The 22,411-nt window shown below is 46.0% G+C and overlaps 1 protein-coding gene across 2 annotated transcripts; it reads right to left on the bottom strand.

Annotated features, from left to right (window-relative positions):
- Positions 1-2,902: 2,902 nt before the first annotated feature.
- Positions 2,903-12,323, bottom strand: Znf436 (zinc finger protein 436). 2 transcript variants are annotated; one of them, XM_051173592.1, is made up of 3 exons: positions 11,633-12,323; positions 10,745-10,871; positions 2,903-6,745 (listed from the first exon to the last, which is right to left on the bottom strand). In XM_051173592.1, exons 1-3 carry the CDS (start codon positions 11,663-11,665, stop codon positions 5,493-5,495), a joined length of 1,413 nt encoding a protein of 470 aa, XP_051029549.1. In that variant the 5' UTR covers positions 11,666-12,323; the 3' UTR covers positions 2,903-5,492. The 2 variants fall into 2 exon arrangements, with proteins under 2 accessions (XP_051029549.1, XP_051029550.1); XM_051173593.1 differs by having other exon boundaries at positions 10,745-10,992; positions 11,633-12,322.
- Positions 12,324-22,411: the final 10,088 nt, after the last annotated feature.

Raw genomic sequence — 22,411 nt, 5'->3', positions numbered from 1 at the left:
AGAAATGTTAACAATGATGCCAACTTGGAAAACAAAACAATTACAATGAAACTGCCTACCTTTTCTTGCCCTGATTTTTCCTGTTGGTATTTTCCAAAGTCCTCTATCTTCTCTTTCCTTCCTTCCCCTAGTGTGGCAGGGTCTGGCTGTATCACAATCCTGTCTTCATCTCTGGTGTCAGCTGGGGTTGCAGGTGTGTGTCATCAGGCCTGCTATATGGTTTTCCTTATTTCAAAGCCTCATCTGCCCATCCCTACCTCCCAAATGCTGGCATTAAAGTTGTGTATATCTAGTCCAAGAGATTTTTTTTTACATTTATTTTAAATATCATTTAAAATTGTGTTGTGTTGTGTGTGTGTGTGTGTGTGTGTGTGTGTGTATAGGTATGTGCATGTCAGGTGCTCTAGAAGGCCCCAAGAGCTTTAATAAAAGCTTCCTAGGGCCCGTTTTCCCCAGGGCATGGGAACTCTGGCTAGCAACATCAACTTCTAACACACCAGGGAACCAGTTAGCAAATCATCATTACAGTGTTCTCCCTGCCATTCTAACAGCCTGGAGACAGCTCTGTGCTCCCTTTGCAACCCTAATCTTGGAGAAGACAGCTCACACTGGAGCATATTTGCTTTGCTGTTTGCTTTGCTGGAAATACTAATATGCTACACAGGAGGCTCCTAAGTTACACTTCAGGGTTATTAATATATTCCTTTAACTTCCTTTCCAGACACTGAAGATACAGAACTGGTAGAGGGTTCCACTTGTTCTAGAACTGAGGACTGAACTCGGGGCCTCCCCTGTGCTAGGTCCCTACTCTACTACTGATAACATTTCCAGCAACCCCCACACCTTCTTCAATTATGATTATGTGTATGATGAGTGTTTTGCTTCATGTATGTTTGTCCATCACAAAACCAGTACCTAGACAAGCCACATGAGAGCATCCAATCCCTAGGGCTGGAGTTCTAAATAGTTCTGAATTGCCATAGGGGTGCAAGGAATTGAACCCAGGTAGGTAGGTGCTCTAGGAAAGCAGCAGGTGCTTTTAACCACTGAGCTATCAATGCTGTCCAGCCTAGTTCCAAACCCCTGGTCTCAGATGATTCTCAGCCGGGTGGTGGTGGCACACACCTTTACATCCCAGCACTCTGGAGGCAGAGGCAGTCAGTCCTCTATGAGTTCAAGGCCAGCCCAGTATAGGGAGCAAGTTCCAAGACAGGCTCTAAAGCTACACAGAGAAACCCTCTCTGGAAAAACAAGTAAAAAAAAAAAAAAAAAAATCAAGTGATTTTCTAAGGTCCTCTCCCAAATAGCTGGGCCATAGGCTTGTGCTACTATCCTTAGCAAGAAACCACTTAATTTTATATTTACTGGGATGGGGGCATATGGGAATCTGTTCTTACTTTCCATCACATGGGTCCAGGGATCAAATTCAAGTTGCCAGGTTTGGATGGCAAGTGCCTTCCAGAAATCTTGCTGCCACAAATGAAAATAACATCTTTTCGCTGGGCGGTGGTGGTATACACCTTTAATCCCAGTACTTGGAAGGCAGAGGCAGGCAGATCTCTTGAGTTTGAGGCCAGGCTGGTCTACAGAGTGAGTTCCAGGGCAGCCTGGAACCATCTCAAAAATTAATTTTTGACATATATATGTACACACACACATAATTATATATAGTTTTGCCTGCATGTATGCACGTGTGCATGTGTGCCTATGTAAACCATTCCTGTGCCTGGTGCCTACAAAGATAAGAAAAGGGTCTTGGATCCTCTGGAGTTATAGACAGTTTTAAGCCATGTGGGGGCTGGGAATTGAACCTGATCCTTTCCAAAAGCAAGAACTGCTCTTAAATGCTGAGCCACCTTTCCAGGCACTGCTCTTGTCTTGAGTCACAAGCTCTGTTTCTGAGATGGCCTGATTGTTTTGCTATATTTGGGGGCGGTTTAGACAGGGTTTCTCTGTGTAGCCCTAGCTGTCCTGGAACTCACTCTGTAGACCCTTGCCTCCAACTCATAGAGATCCTCCTGAGTGTTGGGATTAAAGGTGTGCACCACCACTGCTGGGCTGTTTTGTTGTTTGTTTGTTTATTAACCTATTTGGGATCAGGGAAGCACGGGCCAATCACATGGCAGTCAATCGGGACAACTTCCAGGAGTTTTCTCTGTCACAGGAGTTGAACTCAGTCATCGGGCTTCCAGTGAAAGCACCTTTACCCACGGAGGCATCTCACTAGCCATTTTAGTTGTTTTCCTTGTGTTTGTGTGAAGACAGGTTGCTGGCCTCAAACTCAAGAGATTCACCTGACTCTGCCTCCTGAGCGCTGGGATAAAAAGTGTGCACCATTATACCTAGCTCTCGTGTTTCCAGAAACTTTTTTTTTTTTTTTTTTAAAGATTTCTTTATTTTAATGTGTGAGTATCTGCATGTATAACTTTATGCCAGAAGAGGGCATCAGATCCCACTATAGATGGGTGAGCCACCATGTGGTTGCATTGAACTCAGAAACTCTGGAAGTGCAGCCAGTGCTCTTAACTCTTAACCACTGAGCCATCTCTCCAGCCCCCAGAAACTCTCTTTTTAAAACAAAGGCTCTAACTTTTCCTTTTGGATGTGTTTTCCTTTTTTCCTGCAAAGCTGGTGAGATACTCATACCCAATACTTACACATTGCTTTTCCACTGGCACGGACTTAGAAACTATCCAAGCTTTTACACTGACTAGATGAGATATAGCATACTCAAAGAGTTCAAGACACTGACTGTATCCACAATTCCTGCAGGACAACCTATGCAAAATCCAGTATAACATCTATGCACAAAGCATAAATGTAAAGGTGATCGTGCCCAACTTTAATAAACCTCATACCGGGCTCTGATATCAACCTGTTTGAGATTACCAAAATAACTGAGTTGTTTTGATTTTAAAAATTATACCTTTAATTATAGAATGTTGTTAGGATAATACAGCTATAGACAAGACACTAGGGTAATTGATCAATACCAAGGGAATCTGCTCTACACATTTACTTGTTCATCCACTCTTCACGACCATAAACACAGGCACAGAGTGTCTGGGTATGTGCAGAAAAAGCCAGGGACCTGCAAACAGAAGGCATGCAAATAGCATTAGTGAAATGTGGTGGATGCACGATTTCCACACAGTTCAGCACAGAAAGTGGGCAGCAATGGACCGCAGGAGAGTGGGCAGAGCTGGCGTGGCCACCCAGCTGGGAAGGCATTCAGAAACCTTTCCCAAGCTTTCATCTCCTAGAAGGCAAAAGCATCAAATGGGGCACTGGCTAGGAAGACTGGAGGGGGGGTGTAGGGGGGAGGGGCAGAGGAAGCACAGGGGAGGGGAAGTGGGTGAAATGAAGTTGGGTCAGAGGTGCTGTCTTCTACACGCTACCCCCCAAGCAGTCACTTACAGTGACTTAAAGAAGCAACAGGAGAATGCTGAAATCCACCCAAGTCATTGGCTACAACGATACAGACAACATATTTGAGTTTAGTTATCAAGAATACATAAGTCACCTAACAGTTAAAATATGAATACCCATGGTAGGCTAGATTCTGTACAGACAGACACCATGTGCCCTGCTTCAAGTTCACACTCCAATGCCAGTGATGACTTCAAGGCCCTCGCAGTGGGTTTTCACTGGGTTGCTTTTGAGATTGTCACTGGTGAGTGACTGGTATCACCCAGCTGTGCTCACAGTGACTCTGGTAGTGAAAGCACCACTCCTGAAATGCCAAACCCCAGAGAATCTCAACACAAAAAGGGGTTTCTTCTTTTTTGTTGTTTTTCAAGACAGGGTCTCTCTGAGTAGCCCTGGCTGTCCTGGAACTTCCTCTGTAGACCAGGCTGGTCTTGAACTCACAGAGCTCTGCCTGCTCCTGCCTCCTGAGTGCTGGGATTAAAGGCATGTGACACTTTTACCCCCTTCCCCGAAAAAAAAAAAAAAAAGTTTTCTTTAAAAAAAAAAAAAAATTTAATGTTTGCAACTTTGCACTAAGCACCATAGAAACACACTGGGCACCGATCCCTTCCATCCCCATGGGACTGGGTGAGCACCAGTATCTGGGCTACCTCATAATTTCCTACTCAGGCTGAGAGGAGGAGAGTTGAGGTACCAGGCTACATTGGGTCAGCTCTGGTTTTAACTATTTGTATCTGGAGGCTAGAAACACATTCCTTTTCAGGTTTATTCATTTCTTTTGATGAAGCCAAAGAGGTTTTCATCACAGGAGAAGATAATCCAGTCTGAGAAAAGACAATGGACCTAATTGTCCAGTCATTATCTCACAACTGAGGAACACATACAAACAAGAGTTTGGTTCTGAACAAAACAAAACCTTACGAGACAGTGAACACTTGAGCACTAGTGTTAAAATTTTTTTTTTGATAACAAAAGAAAACTAAAGGACATTTCTCACAACGGAGTTATGTCTACAGTTCTATCTTATGATCTACATTACATAAGAACATGCTGATTCTTATGAATTCGGTTTCTGCTATTAGAATACACGTTTCACTGTACACATGCCTTTATGCAAGCTAAGATAAAGACTCCGGTGTGGCCCAATCAAACCCTAGAGTTAGCAGTTACAGGGGCAAGTGATCTTAAACGTTAGATGGCAAAGAACCCAGGAAAGACTGACACTCTCTGGGAAGGGTTCTGTGCCCCCTTCCCTGAAGGGCTCAATTCACTTCCTACTTTCATTCCATCATCACTTGCTGTCCTATCTTTTCCTAAAGGCAGTTTCCAAGCTATGATCCCTAAAGTGATTTTTGAAGAACATACATAAACCTGATTAATGATAGCATCAATGGGTATCTCTTGCTAAGGTCATCACCGTCCATGGGCCCTTGGTCCTCAAACCTACACCTCCGTTTTCCTTTTCCTTTCACACTGTATCTTCCAGTAGCTTTCAAAAACATGCAAGCTATACACAAGTGAGAAACAAGGAGAAACGACGAGATGGTTGCTTTCAGTGTGCAGAATCCTGTGCCCACTAGGTGGCAAGATACAAATATGAGCTACTCAAGGAAAAAGCCCTTTAGAAGGGAAGTGCATGAGCCAACTACTGCAGTGAACAATGGCAAATCAGCCAATGCGGCTGCGACCACCCTGTCTCAGTTCTATACTCCCACTGTAGTCTTTTTGGACCAGAGATGGGGGGGGGACTTTTTAAAGGTCTACTCCATCTCCAGGCCTAAGCATCCGCCAGCATCTTGTCCCTCTGGTCTTGAGCTTTCAGGTTACTTGGGATGGGGGCTGATTTAGATGAAGCAACTCATATAATAATCAGTGAATAAAAATAAGTATGGGGGGGAGGGGATGACATCCCCAAAGCTGTGGGTCGGAATTTCACGAGGGTTGTCTTCTTCTGTATTCTGAACTGTTGCCCACAACAAGGAAAGCCGGTCTTCAGGAGGCTCACTGACATCAGATACAACTGTACCTTCAAATGAGTCGTTTCTTACTCAGGATCACAGGACCTAGTCAGTATGAACTCTCTTGTGTTTAATAAGAGCAGAGCTCCGGCTGAAGCTCTTATCACATTCGGTACATTCGTAAGGCTTCTCTCCCGTGTGAACTCTTTGATGTGTGATGAGGTTGGAGCTTTGCGTAAACCCCTTTCCACACTGCACACACTCATAGGGCTTTTCTCCCGTGTGGGTTCTCTGGTGCTTAATCAGATCTGACCTCTCCCCAAAGCTTCGCCAACACTCATTACACTCATAGGGCTTCTCCCCAGTGTGAATTTTCTGGTGTGTGATGAGATGGGAACTCCGGCTGAAGCTTTTCCCACAGGCGGTACACTCATACGGCTTCTCGCCGGTGTGAGTCCTCTGGTGCTGAACCAAGTGTGAGATGCGGCTGAAGTTTTCCCCACATTCGTTACAGTGGTATGGTTTCTCCCCCGTGTGGGCCCTGCGGTGCCGCACCAGGTCAGAGTTCTGACTAAAGTTCTTCCCGCATTCATCACACTTGTAGGGCCTCTCACCGGTGTGGACGCGGTAGTGTTTGATGAGGTCGGATCTCTCACTGAAGCCTCGCCCACACTCATTACACTCATATGGCTTCTCACCTGTGTGAGTCCTCTGGTGCTGAGCCAGGTGGGAGCTCCGGCTGAAGCTTTTCCCACACTCCTCGCACTCGTACGGTTTCTCCCCGCTGTGGGTCCGCTGATGCTGGATGAGGTGAGAGAGGCGGCAGAAGCTTTTCCCACACTCATTACATTTGTGAGGCTTCTCCCCGGTATGGATTGTCTGGTGCTGAATGAGGTGGGAGCTACGTCCGAAACTCTTCCCGCACTCGTTGCAGTCATAGGGCCGCTCGCCAGTGTGTGTCCTCTGATGCTGGATAAGGTGGGAGCTGCGGCTGAAGCCCTTTCCACATTCGTAACACTTATAGGGCCTGTCTCCCGCGTGGGTTTTCTGGTGTCGATTGAGGTCTGAAATCTGACCGAAGGCCTTTCCACACTGAGAACATATGTGATAGGGGATGTCTGTGTGGACTTCTTTGTGGACAAGCAGGTCAGTGACCTGCTGGAGAGGGTAGCTGACCCATTCCTCTGCTGCCAGGTCTCCCCACTGTCTTTCGGACCTGTCCCCACTTTCAAAGGCCTCTTCGCTCCCAGGGTTCTTCTCAGCATCCCCAATAGGCTCCTCGGACATGGTCACAAATTCTACATCTTCACTAAGCTCTTGTTTCGGGTTTGCTTCATTCTCACTCCTGATCTCAAAGTCTGTAAGGAAGAGTAAACGATGTGGAGATGGGTCAATGAGCAAGTGTGTCTACTGTGTCCTTGGCACTACACTAAGAGGTTCTATTTATTCCTCTACTCACGGTGCTGGAGGGTAAACCCAGCATTTGGGGCTTGGCATTTAAGTGCTCCTAGCACTCAGCCAAATCACGCCCAGCTCCAGTACTGAATTCTCTGTTTTTCTCTTTAGCTTACTTCAGCAGCAGGTAAGAATGCAAAAGTGGAATATGTACATCATCCACAGGGGAAGGCAGATTGAGCCAAACAGCAATGGCAACACACTGAATTCTTAACATGAGTATATGTCAATTATCATCGTGAAAGCCCATCTCTGTGAGGAAGAGATCCAAGACTGAGGGAGAGATCCAAGGCTCAGAGAAGTGAGGTAGCTCTCACAAGGTGACATGGGACAGAGCCGGGGCTGGAGAGACGGCTCAGTGGCTAAGAGTGCATGCATACTGCTCTTATAGAGGACCCGAACCAGGCAACTCACAACCACAAATTCCAGCTCTAGGGATCTAATGCATTCTGGCCTCTGTGGGCACAAACACACACTCTCATATACATGTAATTAAACAATAAAGACAAAACTCTAAATATCAACTCCAGTCTGTCTGCTAAGTTCATGCTCTTTGGTTAATTCTTATTTAAGAAACTATCTGTTCTTGTCATTTTGAAAAAGGGAATCAATCAGAATCAAAACAACAAGAGACCATAAATTAGAATATCTAAAAGACTCTAGAAAAAAATTGGGGCATGTGCCACTTTGTTTACCTTGTCAAGCCTTATTATCATATTAGATTTACTAAGAACTTACCAGATTACTATGAAAAGAAGTTATTTTTTAACTATCTCTATCAGGAACATTTGTTTGTGGCAGGGTTTCTTAGCTGGCCTAGAACTCACTATGTCGGGTGACACCGAATGTCTCATCCTTCTGACTTTACCTACCTAGTGCAGTAGACACTGATACACATCATGTAAGGAGCTCCTGTACTATATCTTAACCTTTTTTTTTTTTTTAAAGATTTATTTATTATGCATACAGTGTCCTGCCTGCATGTATGCCTGTCGCCAGAAGAGGGCACCAGATCTCATTACAGATGGTGGTGAGCCACCATGTGGTTGCTGGGAACTGAACTCAGGAACTCTGGAAAAACAGCGGGTGCTCTTAACCTCCAGCCCCATGTCTTCGCCTCTTGACAGGAAAAGAAACGTACAAATGTCATTTAAAGTCAGAGAACAAGGAGATGCTTGGCTCAGAGTAGCCTCTCTTTTGCAGAGAGGAGTGTTGGTAAACAAATGAGATTCCATGCATACTAAGCATGTTTTCTACCATTAACCTAGACATCTGAACTAGCTCCGACCAGTTCTGGAACTAAGTATACTGCATATACTTCAACATTTCATATATTTCAAGTGTGAACATAAAAATATATAACCAGCCACTACATTTTCCAAACTGGGTTTCTTAGTACACACCAACCAGAAAACTGTAAGTAGTTCATTGAAAAGGGCCTATGAGTAAATTAATTTAGTAACTAGTCACAAAAACAAAACAAAACAAAACAAAAAAAAAAAACAAATAAAAAACCCAAAGAAGGGCTGGGAAGATGGGCTCAATGGATAAAGTATTTGTTATACAAATATTAGAATCTGGATCAGGACATCAAACGTACACATAAAAGCTAGCACACCATTGATCCCAACACTTGAGAGAATGGAGTCAGGTGGGCCCTGGGGGTTTGCTAGCCAAGCAGTCTCACTGAAGAGCTAGCTCAAGGTTCAGTGAGACCTTGTCTCAAAAAATAAGATGGAGACAGATAGAGGAAAGTACTAGAAGTGAACCTCTGGCTTATAGACAGACAGGTGTCATTTGCATACCCATATGCACACACATGCATATAACACAACACACACACACACACACATACACACACACACACACACACACACACACACACACACACACACACACACGAAGAAAGCAACATAAAAGAAATCCAAGCCCAGCTTGGTAGCATATACCTTTAATCCCAGCACCCGGGAAGTAGAGGCAGGGGGATCTCTGTGAGTTCAAGTCAGCCTGGTCTAAAAATCAAGTTCCAGGATAGCCAAGGCTGTTACACAGAGAAACCCTATCATAAAAAGAAAAGAAAAAAATCCAAATATTTAATGTACATTAAAGGATCCAAGGGACCCTGAGATTAAAAACAAAACAAACAAAACCATCTTGAAGGGCTTGAAGGACCACAGATGGCTCAGTGGTCCAGAGCACTTGCTGCTTTTGCAAGAGGATCTGAGTACAGTTCTCAACAATCACATCAGGCAGCACACAACTGTCTGTAACTCCAGTTCCAGGGGATCTGATGCCCTCTTCTGGCCTCTGTAGGCACCAGGCATGCACATGATGCACAGACATTCATTCAGACAGAAGGCCCATACATATTAAAAGGAGAAACAAAACAACAAAGTGCCTTGGAAACATTTGTTAACCCTCCCCTAAATTTATCAAGGTAAGCAACAAGATTCTTGGTGATTCTATCTAAGAAGTGCTCTTAGATAGTCTATTATGATGCAAGAGTATGTCTTTTTTAAAAATGCTTCTTTCTGCATGGTGGTGGCACACAATTTCAATCCCAGCACTTGGGAGGCAGAGGCAGGCAGGCCTCTGTGAGTGAGGCTGGCCTGGTCTACAGAGTGAGTTCCAGGACAGACTCCAAAGCTACAGAGAAACCCTGTCTTAGAAAAAAACAAAACAAATAAAAGCTCCCTTTTCTTTTCTTTTTTTTTTTTTCTTTTTGTTATTATTTTGTGGAGTAATATATTTCAGATGCATCTGCAATAGATCTGGGTAAATAACAGTTATGGCTATTTAATTTTTGCTTCATTTTTAAGTATGTGTCTGTGTCTGAGTTGGATGTGATAGAAGATGTCCTTCAGGGACCAGAAGAGAGCATCTGATCCCCTGGAACGGGAATTACAGGTGGTTTTGAGTTGCCTCATGTGGGTGCTGGGAACTGAACTCAGGTCCTCTGCAATGCACAGTCTTAACAGCTGAGCCATCTCTTCACTTGGTTTTTATTTTTGTTCGTTTTGTTTCTGATAGTGGAGTTGTTGCTGCTGTTGTTAAAGAATAATTCAAGGAACAAAGAAAGGCTCAAGGAAGCAGCGGGGTAGAGGAACAAACCAGAATAAAGTATACCAACACATATGTATGATAAAACATCACAATGAAACCCATTATTTACTATCACCTAAAAACAAATAAAAAATAAATTAAAAGTCTAAGCTAAGAAATCCCCTAAAGTCATCTTCTGCTCTGAGAATAAAGACATTTAAAGTATCTTAGTCCTGTGCTTGGCTTTGTGTAGTTCTGAGGATCAAACCCAGTGCTTCAAGTGTTCGAAACACTCTACCCACTGAGCTGCATCCTGTGCCGCACAAGTTCTCCTCTAATCAGGATTTGTGATGAGTATTCAGTGATTCCCCTGACACAACATGGCACACTTGGAAGGATGATTACCTCTGAAACAGCTCTAGACAAGAATGTATCCCAACTCAGCACCTGAGGCAAAGCTGCAGCTATGGAGAGCCAAAACAAACACAAAGGGGGTGGCTTCTGCCCTTCTGTGAACCTGCTTCAGAACCCCTCATTTCCTAGCGCCCTAGAGAAAAAGCGCCATTTACAGGGCATGTATGACCTGGCAGGCACCACAGTGTCAGACCTGTTTGGTCAGTGATCTGTACCAACAGGCTGCAGGATGGCAAATGACTCAATGCATGAGGATCCCAAACGTCTCTAAAACTTCAGAAACTACTCTATTTTAATTTTTCGGCCATGTAACTTATATCATCCACATTTAAACCTTTGCATAACTAATTGTGTGGTTTTCCTCAGAAAACAAACAAGTCTGTATCAAAAGACCTAAGTTGTCAGTTTCAAGACAGGAGATGAAAATAGACAAAATCCTCACTCACCCAGTGAGACAACATTCCCATAATTCTCCTGCATCACATCCCTGTAAAGGTCTCTTTGTGTAGGATCCAGAGGTCTCCATTCTTCCCGAGTGAGGTACATGGCCATATCTTCAAATGTCACGGGGGCCTGAAATCACACAATGCTTCCTCACTACTTAGTACCTATGAGTTTAGGATCAATCAGCTTTTCGTCTTGAAATTAGAGACATGGTAAGAAATGTCGAGAAGGCAATGGCATTAAGTCTGATCTGTAGAGTCCAAAGAAGAAATAAGAAGAAGAAAAAAAAAAGACATGTGGTCAAAAGGCAGAGGCAATCTACTAGATATCCCTGCCCACTTGGGGACCCTTATTCTCGTGCAGCTTCCTCTTTGGAACAGACCTAGAACTTACATGGCTCCTATCTCTACATTCAATCTACATTCAATATTCTTTTCTAAGGCCAGTGAAATTCTCTTTATGGGCCAAAGTGCCAGGTGTTGTTTGTTCCCACCCTCCCTTTAGCTCTTCACTCCTTCCTCAAATACTGCAACTAAGAGTTAATCACTCCACGATTTACTGGTTCCCACACCACAACACTTTCTTCCTAAAGCAAACAGTACTTATCACATTGTACCAAGGATAATCGGATGCAACTCTCTCCCTACAGATTGTTGGCAAGGAGGGTTCCACCCATCTTGTTCGGTTTTATTCTCCTTAGCATTTAAAGGCATACAGTAGATGTTCGATATGTGCTTGTATATGGCTAAATCAGCCAGCACTAAGCCCCTGCAGCAGAATAGCGAAATGAGCTAATCTCAGGGAATTTCCTACAGGGGTTTGCAGAACGGGGAAACACCGGGCGAGATGGGCACGCAGAGGCGAGGTCCGGGAAGCCACCCCCGGCTTACCTGAGACCCAGCCATGAGCAGGGTGGCTGCCATCTCAGGCTCAAGCGTTCGTCTCCTGGGAGAGAGAGCAGGAAAAGCAGTTAGTAGACAACGCTGAAGGTGGCAAAAAGCAAGGAGTGAGGCGCGGCCAGAGGCCCTGCCCACTCCCTAGGGCTGGAGTTCTGGTCGCAGGGTATGTGGGGACGGCCCAGGACCCGTCACTTTCCTCTTTGATCCCCGAACGTGACCCGCTGTCCGTGTCTTCGTTAGTACCAAGCACATGCAATGTAAGAGAGGACAGCCTCTGGCAAGGTCCCCCCTGGGCCGGGGGGTCAGGCCGATGCTATTTAAGGGAGGAGGCTTTCAACCCAGCCCTACAGAACGCCTCTGCTCTTGCATCTCCGGGCTGGGGCCTTTCCGGCAGCAACCTCAGCCAATCAGCAAAACAATTCATAAAACACAGGACCAATCAGATGCCAAATCATCAGCCCTCCTCCTGCCACGTGGCCGAGCATCTCTACCACGCGTGCGCGCTCCTAGCGGCCTGCTGGGACTTGAAGTTCCACTCTGGCGTACAAAGGCCACTTAGAGGCCAAGAGCAGGGGTGGGAAAAGAACAAAAGGGAGGAGACAGGACCATGTCCTTCAAGACCAGACGGAGTATCCTCCACTTTCTTCTCGGAGACCACAGCACGACTCAGTAAAGGAGACTCCCCTGTTTTTGCTCATGGCCCTACAGCCGTCTTTGAGTCAGATATTACCCGCGATGTCAGACTAAGTGTGGTGGCCTGGGCTGAACTCAGCTGTGATCAGCCCTCATTTGACAGCCCAGGCAAGAGCGGGAAAAGGCTCCAGTTCCCTCCCTCGGGAGACTCCCAAGCTGCGATGGAACTTTGGGCCCCGCCCACGTACTCACAACACCTCCCAGCGCAGCCTGCAGCGGTTGGTCTCCGTGTCCCGAGAACTACAACTCCCAGCAGATCCGACTGCAGACTACCTATCCCAGGAGGCTTTGTGCTACACGCCGGCTGCCGGAGTGCAGTCCGCAGCCCGGCCCGGGGTATCCTGTTAACCCTGTAGCCCGGCCCGGGGTATCCTGTTAACCCTGTAGGGAGCTTCTCACGCTCTTTTATAGAGCCTGGGCCCAAGTGCACGTATCTAAAACGCCAGAACACTGAAATGAGAAGCGGGGAAAGAGCTAGGGTGTGGAGGGAGAGAACTGGCCTCAGAACCTTGCACTCTTGACCATCTCTCTGTTGAATGGATTCTTGAAACCCTCCCAGCCCCGTGGAGACCCTGGGCACTTGCTACGACCAGAACCCTAAGGATGTTAGCAATCTATGTCTGTTTCAAAAGAGTCACAAACCGGATTAGGACAGAACGAATAGGCTTACCTCTGGTCTGTGAAAGATCCAGTAAATCGCTGGCTTCAAGATCCTCGAGAGGCCTGAGATCCCCAAGCCTCAGAGTTCTAAAGAGCCCTCCCTGATGTTCGGAAAGATTCTAGATATCACCAGCAGATTCCGGAGATCTCAGAGCTACGGGTAGAAATCAGAATCCATAGATTAAACAGACAAAGGCCAGTGTTTGGTGGTAGGATTGAGCCCAAAACTTCAAAGTTTGCAGAGACCTCAGACTGTTCTATAACTGGAGAAACCACAAGCTCATAAACAGATCCCTGAGGCCATAACAGCTGGCCAAGAAACACCAACAGCACCTAAGCTGCATTCAGTAAGAATCCTCCAAACCTGGAGCCTTCCCTTTCCCCAGGCTGGATGGAGGAATTAGACAATGGAAGGCAAGGGCTAAGCAAAGCTGGCATTCTGCATAAGGAAGAGCTCCCAGCTTGCTGTAGCCTTGGAGAGGGAAGTGATGGAAAAAGAATATAGCAGCTTATTAGGGACTCCCACCCTCTTCAAGTTATAAATATCCCCGGAACCTTGGCTTGATGCCCAGAAGCCTGTTGTCTCTGACTGAACAGGAGACTGCTCTGCCTAGACAGGGAAAAGGGGCCTTTCTTTTGTTTTGCAGATACATCCACACACTGAAAGACTTGAAAAAATTTGTCCAACCATACTCTTATTAGAGTGTCCTGTTCCCAGTGCCCAGTTATTTATGGCTACATGGCTCTAGGTTCTAGAAATGAGCTAGCAGGACCCCTACACGCCATGATACATCTCTTCTGTGTTTCTCTTCTACTCCCAAATCTGGGTAGCAAAAATGTTTAGATGCCACAGAATTGTTCCATTCTACCTACTGTAAAATTGATCCAGCCACCATGTAAATTAGACTCCTGAAGGATTTACAAGAATCAGAAGAATGTAGGCATAAAGGTCAGACAGAATGAACAATCGGGCCATAAGTATTTGGATAGATCCTGCCTTTGGTAACTGGAAAAACTTTCAGAAAAGTCCATGGCTATATTCAATGGCCTGAAGGTCTGGGAAATTGTGGCAACTCTGGGGTGACCTTATCCTCACACAATTGTTTCTGCTGGAAATACGTAAGGAAGTGGAAGTTGGGCCAGTGGGCGGGTTCAAGTTTAGGGTATGTGTATGTATTCAAGCCTAGTATATGGGATTGCCAGCAACCCAGAAAGTTGAGAGGCCTCACTCAGAAAACTGAGCAGTCAAAAACAAGGGGTCAATAACTGAACTCCCAGAAACAAAGAGGAGGACTGATACAGAGCTGTGCTGCTTAATAACAGGCCTCTTAAGGTGAGAAGAGGGCCCAGCCCCACCTTGGATGTGGCTCCCTTTTCAGGTCTCTTCTAGCAGATTGCTTTGGAAACTCTGAGGCCTTTTTTGTCCCATTGCTGTCAAGCTTTTAAGCCCTCTTTTGTCCCTCTTGCTATTCTTTTTATTCTCAAGGATGGAGCCTGAGGGCAGGATGGCTCTGTGTGCCCAGCTTGTCAGCTCGCCTCAGGAGTAAGTGGAGCAAGTGCTTTTTCTTTATCTGCCTGGGAATGGAGACAGGCTTTGAGCAGGGTGTTCCATCACCTGGGAGAGTGGGGCTGGAAAGACAGTGGCTGTGGGTCTTCCTGTAGCAGCTTGCTGCTTAACTCCGAGGGTTGGGAGGAGGGGGGTCACTAGAGGAGGCAGCGGCTTCCTGCCCTATTGTTCAGTGTCATTTGAAATACGGGTTTGGGTTTTCTGAGTGAACTGGAAAGTCCTGTCTGTCTCCATCACTCGTCATATGATGAACACCTTTTGTGTGTGGAGGCTTCAGTAGAGCCTGGCCCTGGGGAAATGAGGGTCTTCGTTGCATATCTTTAAAGTGTGTGTGTGTATGTGTGTGTGTGTGTGGGGGTACCCAGTAGGTGTCCTGAGAAAGCCAGGATTCAGATCCCCTGGAGCTGGAATTACAGGCCATTGTGAACCATCCAATGCTAGTACTGGAAACCAAACTCTAGTGCTCTAAAAGGACAAGCACTTTTAATTTCTGAAGCAGCTCCCCAGCCCCATATTTTAATAAATCTTATGGTTATGTATGAGCAGTCCAAATGTAGCCTTTCTTTGGTATCAGAAGCATTAATCTGTCAAACATTTTAAAGAATGGCTCCATGTTTGTAATTCTATTTTCTCAATTTTCTCTTTCAAAGGAAATGACCTGGATTTCCCTTGACCTTAGAGCTGCACCCAGACTCTCATCCTGTCATATTCCCGCCCGCCACCCACTTCTCCCTGGGAAGGAAGGAGGCTTTGTAATGGAGGTGACATCCAAGCAGTCTTGCAGATTTGTGAGCATGTCAGAGATGGAGACTGTAGGGGGGAGAGTTTCAGTCTTGAACAGTTTGTGCAAAGGTACAGAGGCATGAAAGGACAGCTCTGTTCCAGCATGGCTTTGTTCCTTAGGACCTGAGGGAAGAGTTGGCAGGGCAAAGAAGCAGGGTGAGGATAGTGTCTCATGTCCCCTTGCATGCCTGTCTGTCTCTGCCTTTGGCTGCAGATCAATGAAGCTGGTAGTTAGACCTGCATGAAGGCCCCAGGAGTGAGGGGGAGGGAATGGGCTGGCCTGGGTGGGAAGAGCAGATGGGCTCTGCAGGAGGAGAGCAGGGCTCAGGGGACTGAGGCGCTTGGTCCCATAATGCTTCTGCTGGTTCCCCCCCAAGAGAGGATTTCCCCAAAAATGTGGAGCGTAGCTTAAAAAAATGCACAACACACTGGTTTGGTATTGTCTAGGCTGTTTAAGGACATCCTGCTTGGACCCAGGTTATTATGCCCTTTCTGTACTAGATACTAAGCTAGGAATTGGACACCACCCCCTAAATGGCTGTGGGACTGCTGTGAGGATTAAGCATGAAAATGACACAGAGGAGGGCCTTGGCACATGGTGGCCATTATCCAAGACAGGAGGGAGTTAAATGTATCACAGATGCTCTGTGTGGTGAAGCCATATGAAGTGACTCAGAAGGTAACTGGGGATCTGGGTCCAAATCCAAGCTCTGTCTCCCTGAACTTTGGGCTCCTCAGCTTATAAAGAGTCTAATAATACAAACAGTGCTCTACTTGTTGCCAGGACTGAGCAGGGTGGGGGACTGTAGGAGGGAAAAGGCCTCCCATATGATAGACTGCTAGATAAGCACTCTACCACTGAGCCACAGTTTCAGCCTTTAAGAACTGAAGAACCCACTGGGCAGTGATGGCACATGCTTTTAATCCCAGCACTTGGAACGCAGAGGCAGGCAGATCTCTGTGAGTTTGAGGCCAGCCTGATCTACAGAGCAAGTTCCAGGACAGCCAGGGCTACACAGAGAACTCCTGTGTTGAAAAAAAAAAAAAAAACAAAAAACAAAAAACCCCCCAAAAAACTAGGGAGATGGCTGTTCTGGAACTCAGTCTGTAAACCAGACTGGCCTCAAACTCACAGCAATACATTTGTCTCTCCTGCCTTTAAAGGCATATGCCACCATCACCCGGCTTAAATAACTTTTAAAAAGGTTCTAATACCACCAACTCAAGCTGGCCTATACTTCCAGTTACTGAGGAGGCAAATGTAGGAGGACTCCAAGTTCAAAGTCATCCTGGGAAGCTGAGGTGAGAACTCATCTCAAAAAAGTAAATAAAATGAAAGGGGGGAAGAGAGGACTGGAGATACAGTTCAGTGGTAGAACACCTGCCTGGCATGCGTAAAGTTCTAGGTTCAATCACCCTTAGCTCCACAACAAAACAGTACTGACCCAGGTCTTGGGCCAGAGGATTCATTAGAAAATCAGTGTCGGGTGCTGTTAGCAAAAGGAGTAGCTGTTGCTACCAGACAGTATGTGTGAAGCAAGAATCTAAGCATTTCCCATGTTATTAACTTCATGCTAGAAGTGAGTGTAGCTACTGAAACCTGGGAGCATGGAGAGTTACATAGTGTGCCCCAGATATCCACCTGGTAAATGCCCACTGACTGACAGATGCTATTGGCACTGTGAGACAAAGAAGTATTTTAAAAATACTGCAACAAGAGACTGAGCTAGAATCGTGGTACTGGTCCTGAGAGGTACAGGAGTTCTGAGGCCCCATCTCCTGTTGCCTGGGGGTGGGAATGTGTCTGTCCAAGGTAAGTTTGAGGAATGGGTACAGTTTGCACCAGCCTGGGGTGGAGGAAGCCGAACAGCTAGCCATAGGTAGGAAAGGCCATGTGGTAATGAATAAAGCAAATAGACCACTTAGGCTGAAGCAGCAAGAGAGTAGAAGTGGAGCCATTTCAGGTGGGGGTGCAGTCTGAGGGCATAGCAAGATGGCACTTAACACCACTGGCTGCTCTTCCAGAGGACTGAGTTCAATTCCCAGCACCCGCATGGCGGCTCACAACTGTCTGTGATTCCAGTTCCAGGGGATCTGGCACCCTGACATAGGCACACATGTAGGTAAAACACCAATACATACTAAAAAGTAAAAAAGGCAGGGATAGGGAAAGCATCTACCAAACCATACCCCCACACACACACAAAAAAAAAAAAAGCCTCCAGATTTTTCAAAACAGAAAACACAGGCAGATAGCAGATAGGACACATTGCAAGCTGAATAAGGCATTTGAACTTGATTTGTGGGCTGATGGAAATGTGCTGAGGATGATTGAGGAGGCCACTCAGGGTGACCTGGCAACAGTGGCATGGGAAGGCCACTGCACTGGGAGCCCAGTTAAAGGACTTCAGGTGGTCCCTGAAAGCCATCTTCAGAAGCCATGTTGGTAGCAGCAGCAGCGATGGAGAGAAGGATTTCACAATGGAGGGACTTGGCTGTATCTGAGAGGCCCTGAGTGACATAGTCTCGAGTTAAAGAGAATGGGGAACTAACAAGAGAGACTTGATAGCCTCAATGAGATGGTTAAGATTTCTGGGGAAGAGGGCACTGGAGAGATGGCTCAGTGAGGCCTCAGGTTTGATTCCCAGCACCCACATGGCTGCTCACAGTGTAACCCCAGTCCCGGAGTTATCCCACACTCTCTTCTGGCTTGTGTGGGCACCAGGCATGCACCTGGTGCACTGCCATGCATGCGGGCAAACACTCATATACACTAAAAAGAAATAAATGTTAGGGAAGACTTTCCAGGGCTGAGGATGTTACAGGATGTAGAGTGCTTGCCTATATTCACAAGGCCACGGCTTGATCTTTAGCACCACATAAACTGGGCATATTACTACACACCTGTAATCCCAGCTAATTGGGAAGCTCAGGAGCTCAAGGTCATCCTTAATTTTGTATGAGTTAGAAGCCCACCAAGGGTCCCTGTTGCCTAGTCTGTCTATCACACAATCAATAAAAATAAAGACTTTGATACCATATTTTAGATGCCTGTAACACTCCCAACCCCTGCCAGTGTTGGGGGATCAGACAACTAAATAGTCTCATGCATATAAGGCAACAGTCTACCAATTGAGCCCAGCCCATGTGTCCTTAGCCTTTTAAAAATACAAATATCCTCTAAATTAGTTGTAGAATATTTAATGGACTTTTATTTTCAATATCTTTTTGCTGAAATAACTTGGTGAGATCTTTTCCCCAAACTCCCAAAACATGTCTTCTCTCTGCCCTTTTTCTCCTTGGGAAGTGTGGGGGGGGGAGTCTACCCTCCTTCAGAAACCCTTCCTGAGCAGTTGATGTTAATGCTAATTTGCTGAAGGCTTGATGAAGGCAGCCAAGACCTGAGAGGCTAATGTGGCTGTGGAACCAAGTGAAGGTGAGGCCGAAGCCTGCCCTGCAGGACCTCTTAGCCCCCCAAGCATGGGGTAAGTGGATACTTTTAAAAGAGGGTGGCAGAGCAGGGGACCTGAACACAGTCATACCTGTGACTTGCAAAGCTCTTTCCAGTCCTTGCCATTGAAATCACATGAATCAGATGGATCCTGGGTGGGGATAGGAAAGCACACTGGGAGGGTATTTAAAAAAAAACCTGTGGCCCGTTTAATCTTTTGTGTGTCCTTTTGTGAAGGAGCACATGTGCCACATCACGTGTGGACTTGCACCGGCTTGTTCCTGCACTGTTTAATGTGATTCATCTCTTTTGTCAACAGTACAGTTACTGACAATGAAAATCCAGGCTCTAAGTCCTTAGGACACAGAGAACAGAAGAGATATTTGGGTTCTGATAGTCAAAGACTTTCCATGGTGTCTTTTTGAAATACTCTCATGGGCTGGGGAGAAGTCTCAGTAGATCAGATGCTTGCCACCAAGGCTGAGTACCTAAGTTAGGTCCCAGGACCCATCTGATGGAAGGACAGAACCGAGAGCAAGATCTCACAAGTTGCCCTCCATACACCGATTATGGCAAGTGTGTGCACATGCACACACACACAAAATATGAATGAATGGATGTAAAATTATCTGTGACATTTTCTTTAAATTTACTTTTTTAAAATTTAATGTGCATTGGCATTTTGCCTGCATTTATGTCTGTGTGAGGGTATTAGATCCCTTGGAAGTTACAGACAATTGTGAGCTGCCATTTGGGTGCTGGGAATTGAACCCAGGTCCTCTGGAAGTAGACTAGTGCATCTCTCCAGCCCTATCTGTAACATTTTCAAAGGTAAAATATTACCACTATAACTCTTGTTATAAACAGCTTTAAAATAGTGAACATTCATTGTTTAATTCTAAGACTGGAATTGTTGTTTTATAAAGAATATATAACTCTTTACCTTTTAAAAATATTTTTAATTCAATATGTACAAGTGGTGAAATTATAAAATTAAAACATGCTAAGGCAACGATCACTAACATTAATAGATTGATAGTCAGCACTGTCATTCTCTTCCTTTGGCTTAGAAACATTTGGATGCAGGATTAGATACATTTGCTCTTAGCCAAAAAGCAAGAAGCAATGGAGAATTAAATAATGCAGAGAGAAATCTAGGCATTGGCATCGGAGCCCTTCCTACTTAGAGAGTGGTCCATGGCCAGAAGCATTGGCAGCACCTGGAAACTTGCTGGAATTAAAAACTCAGCCTCACTGGGGTCCACTGAGTCAGAAGCTGGAAATCAGTATGACCCCCAGGTCAATCCCCAGGGTAAACTCTAGATTTCTAAGTGCCATCCCTCTGCACTTCTGGGGGTGACACTTGTGCCTCAGGAGAGGCACACATCACTGTCCAGTGTGGAAGTTCATTTCCTGCCAGGCAGTGACCAGCTGGAATGTAGGGCTGAGGCTGGGAGCAGCTCTGGATCTCCCAGCATTGTACAGGAAGCAGATGTGGATGTCTGTCCTGCTGTCTTTAGGAGCTTCAGGTGTGGAAGCTGATCGTCAGTCTTGCCAAGGAAGCTTTTACCAGTTTAAAAGCTGAAGGCGTTTGCAAGTTTGCCTGCCTGCCTCTCTCCCCATCACTCTCTTTCTTCACTTATTGTTAGGATTATGTGTTTAGGCATTTGTGTAGATCAGAGGACAACCTGTGGGAGTCCACTCTCCGTGTGGATCCTGAGGATTGGATGTAGGTTATCGGCTTGGCAGAAAATGATTCCCACCCCTCCCCCACCCCACCCCAGCCATCCTCCCAAACTCCTGAGGCAGATTTCCATATCTAGTCTATTTCCAGGCACCATCGTATGGTAGAGGTCCAGGACAGGTGGAAGGGAGCTGACCACCTGTTGTGTAGGGATGATGCCCGGAAGACACCAGCTCCTCCACTGTCACCATCCAGCAATGTTTCCAGGACAAATGGAAATTCTGCAGCCCCTACAGTCACTCCAGGAGGCAAGAGTTCTGCTCATATGTTTGTACTTAAGAAACTTCTGCAGAGGGGTGACATATTCAAATTCCTAGGAGTCACAGCATTGGTAGGGCACAAGGTCTAGGTGGCTCAGTCTGGGGCTGCTAGACAATCAATGACAGAACTACCACAGCTCACCACACATACATCAAAGACTGTTCTAGAAGTTTCTAACTATGCCTAAAGTTCTCCTCAGCATAAAGAACAGCTGATGTCAACATGGGGAAAGTTCCACATACTTCTCCCCCTCCCCCCAAGACAGGATTTCTCTGTGCCTTTGGAGCCTGTCCTGGAACTAGCTCTTGTAGACTAGGCTGGTCTTGAACTCACAGAGATCTGCCTGCCTCTGCCTCCCAAATGCTGGGATTAAAGGTGTGTGCCCCCACCGCCCAGCTAAAGTTCCACATACTTCTTGGAAGCTCAGACTGCAAAGAGCTGTGAGGAACACACTGGGTCTGGGGAGCCTCTGGGGCTCAGGACTCTTAAGGGGGCTAGAAGCATGGGCATCATGTAGCCTTACCTGAACGCTAGATGTATTCCTGCCTAGAATGATCCAGAGCCCTCCGAGGCCTTTCAGCTAGCTACGAATGGGACACAGCAACGTTTGGGAAGAGACTTCTATCTGCGTAAGCCTAACCACACAGTCAACTCTTTGAGATTCACTGTGTAGATCAAGCTGGTCTTGAACTTGGGGTTGTTCTACATCTACCTCCCATGTGGGACACTACCACATCTGGGTTTTTTTCTTCTAATTTTTTTAAAGATGAATTTAATTTCTCTGAGTGTTTTGCCTATGTGAATGTACGTGTACCACGTGTGTGCCTGGTGCCCTCAGAAATAAGAAGAGAGGTCATCAGATCCTCTGAACTGGAGTTTTGGATGGTTCTGAGATACTATGTGGGAGCTGGTAATTGAACCTGGGTCCTTTGCAAGAGCAATAGGTGTTCTTAACCACCAAGCCATCTCTCCAGCCTGGATGTTTTCTGTTTTGTTTAAAGTAGTTTTGAGCTGGGGTGTTGCTATGTTGGTAGTGTGCTTGCCTAGCAGGTATGAGGCCCTGGGTTCAATCTCTAGCATAAACTGGACATATAGGTACAGGCCTATAATCCCAAATCCTGAAAGTGGAGGCAAGCAGACCAGAAGTTCAACACATCCTCAACTACACACAGTTTGAGTCTATCCTGGGTAACATGATCTGGGTTACATGAGACCCTATCTCAAAATACAATGAAATGAAGAAAATAAGAGACAGGGTTTCATTGTTTCCTAGGCTGGCTTTGAACTCCCAGACTCAGGGGACCACCTTCAGCCTCCCAAGCTGCTGGAATCACAAGCAAACAGCACCATGCCAGGCTTGGTATTTCTCCCTTCTTCCTTTCTTCTCTGCTTCTCCTCTACTCTACAAGCAGATAGATCTACTCTATGCTGGGTGTAGCCCAGAGCCTACCCCTGAGTTATACCCCCAGTCCCAATCTGCTATTTTTCAGTAGGGGAAAAGGAACTTAAGATCTGCCAGGCCACTGTCCTGTCAAAGTTAAGACTCCTCTGCTTTGATGCTGACATTCTGTGTAGGTGCTGGGGGGAGCATCACGCCCCCATAAACTAATC

This window comes from Phodopus roborovskii, unplaced genomic scaffold (genome assembly GCF_943737965.1).
Source record: "Phodopus roborovskii unplaced genomic scaffold, PHOROB, whole genome shotgun sequence".
NCBI classification, from domain to species: domain Eukaryota; kingdom Metazoa; phylum Chordata; class Mammalia; order Rodentia; family Cricetidae; genus Phodopus; species Phodopus roborovskii.
This window is presented reverse-complemented; position numbering and strand designations above follow the sequence as displayed.

Bases quoted from the DNA above. Each gene is read 5' to 3' on its own strand.
- Znf436 (XM_051173592.1), bottom strand. From the start codon at position 11,665: ATGGCAGCCACCCTGCTCATGGCTGGGTCTCAG. The intron at 10,872-11,632 runs GTAAGCCGGGGG...GTGTGATTTCAG, and splicing joins TGCTCATGGCTGGGTCTCAG to GCCCCCGTGACATTTGAAGA. The intron at 6,746-10,744 runs GTGAGTGAGGAT...TCTTCCTTACAG, and splicing joins TGGGAATGTTGTCTCACTGG to ACTTTGAGATCAGGAGTGAG.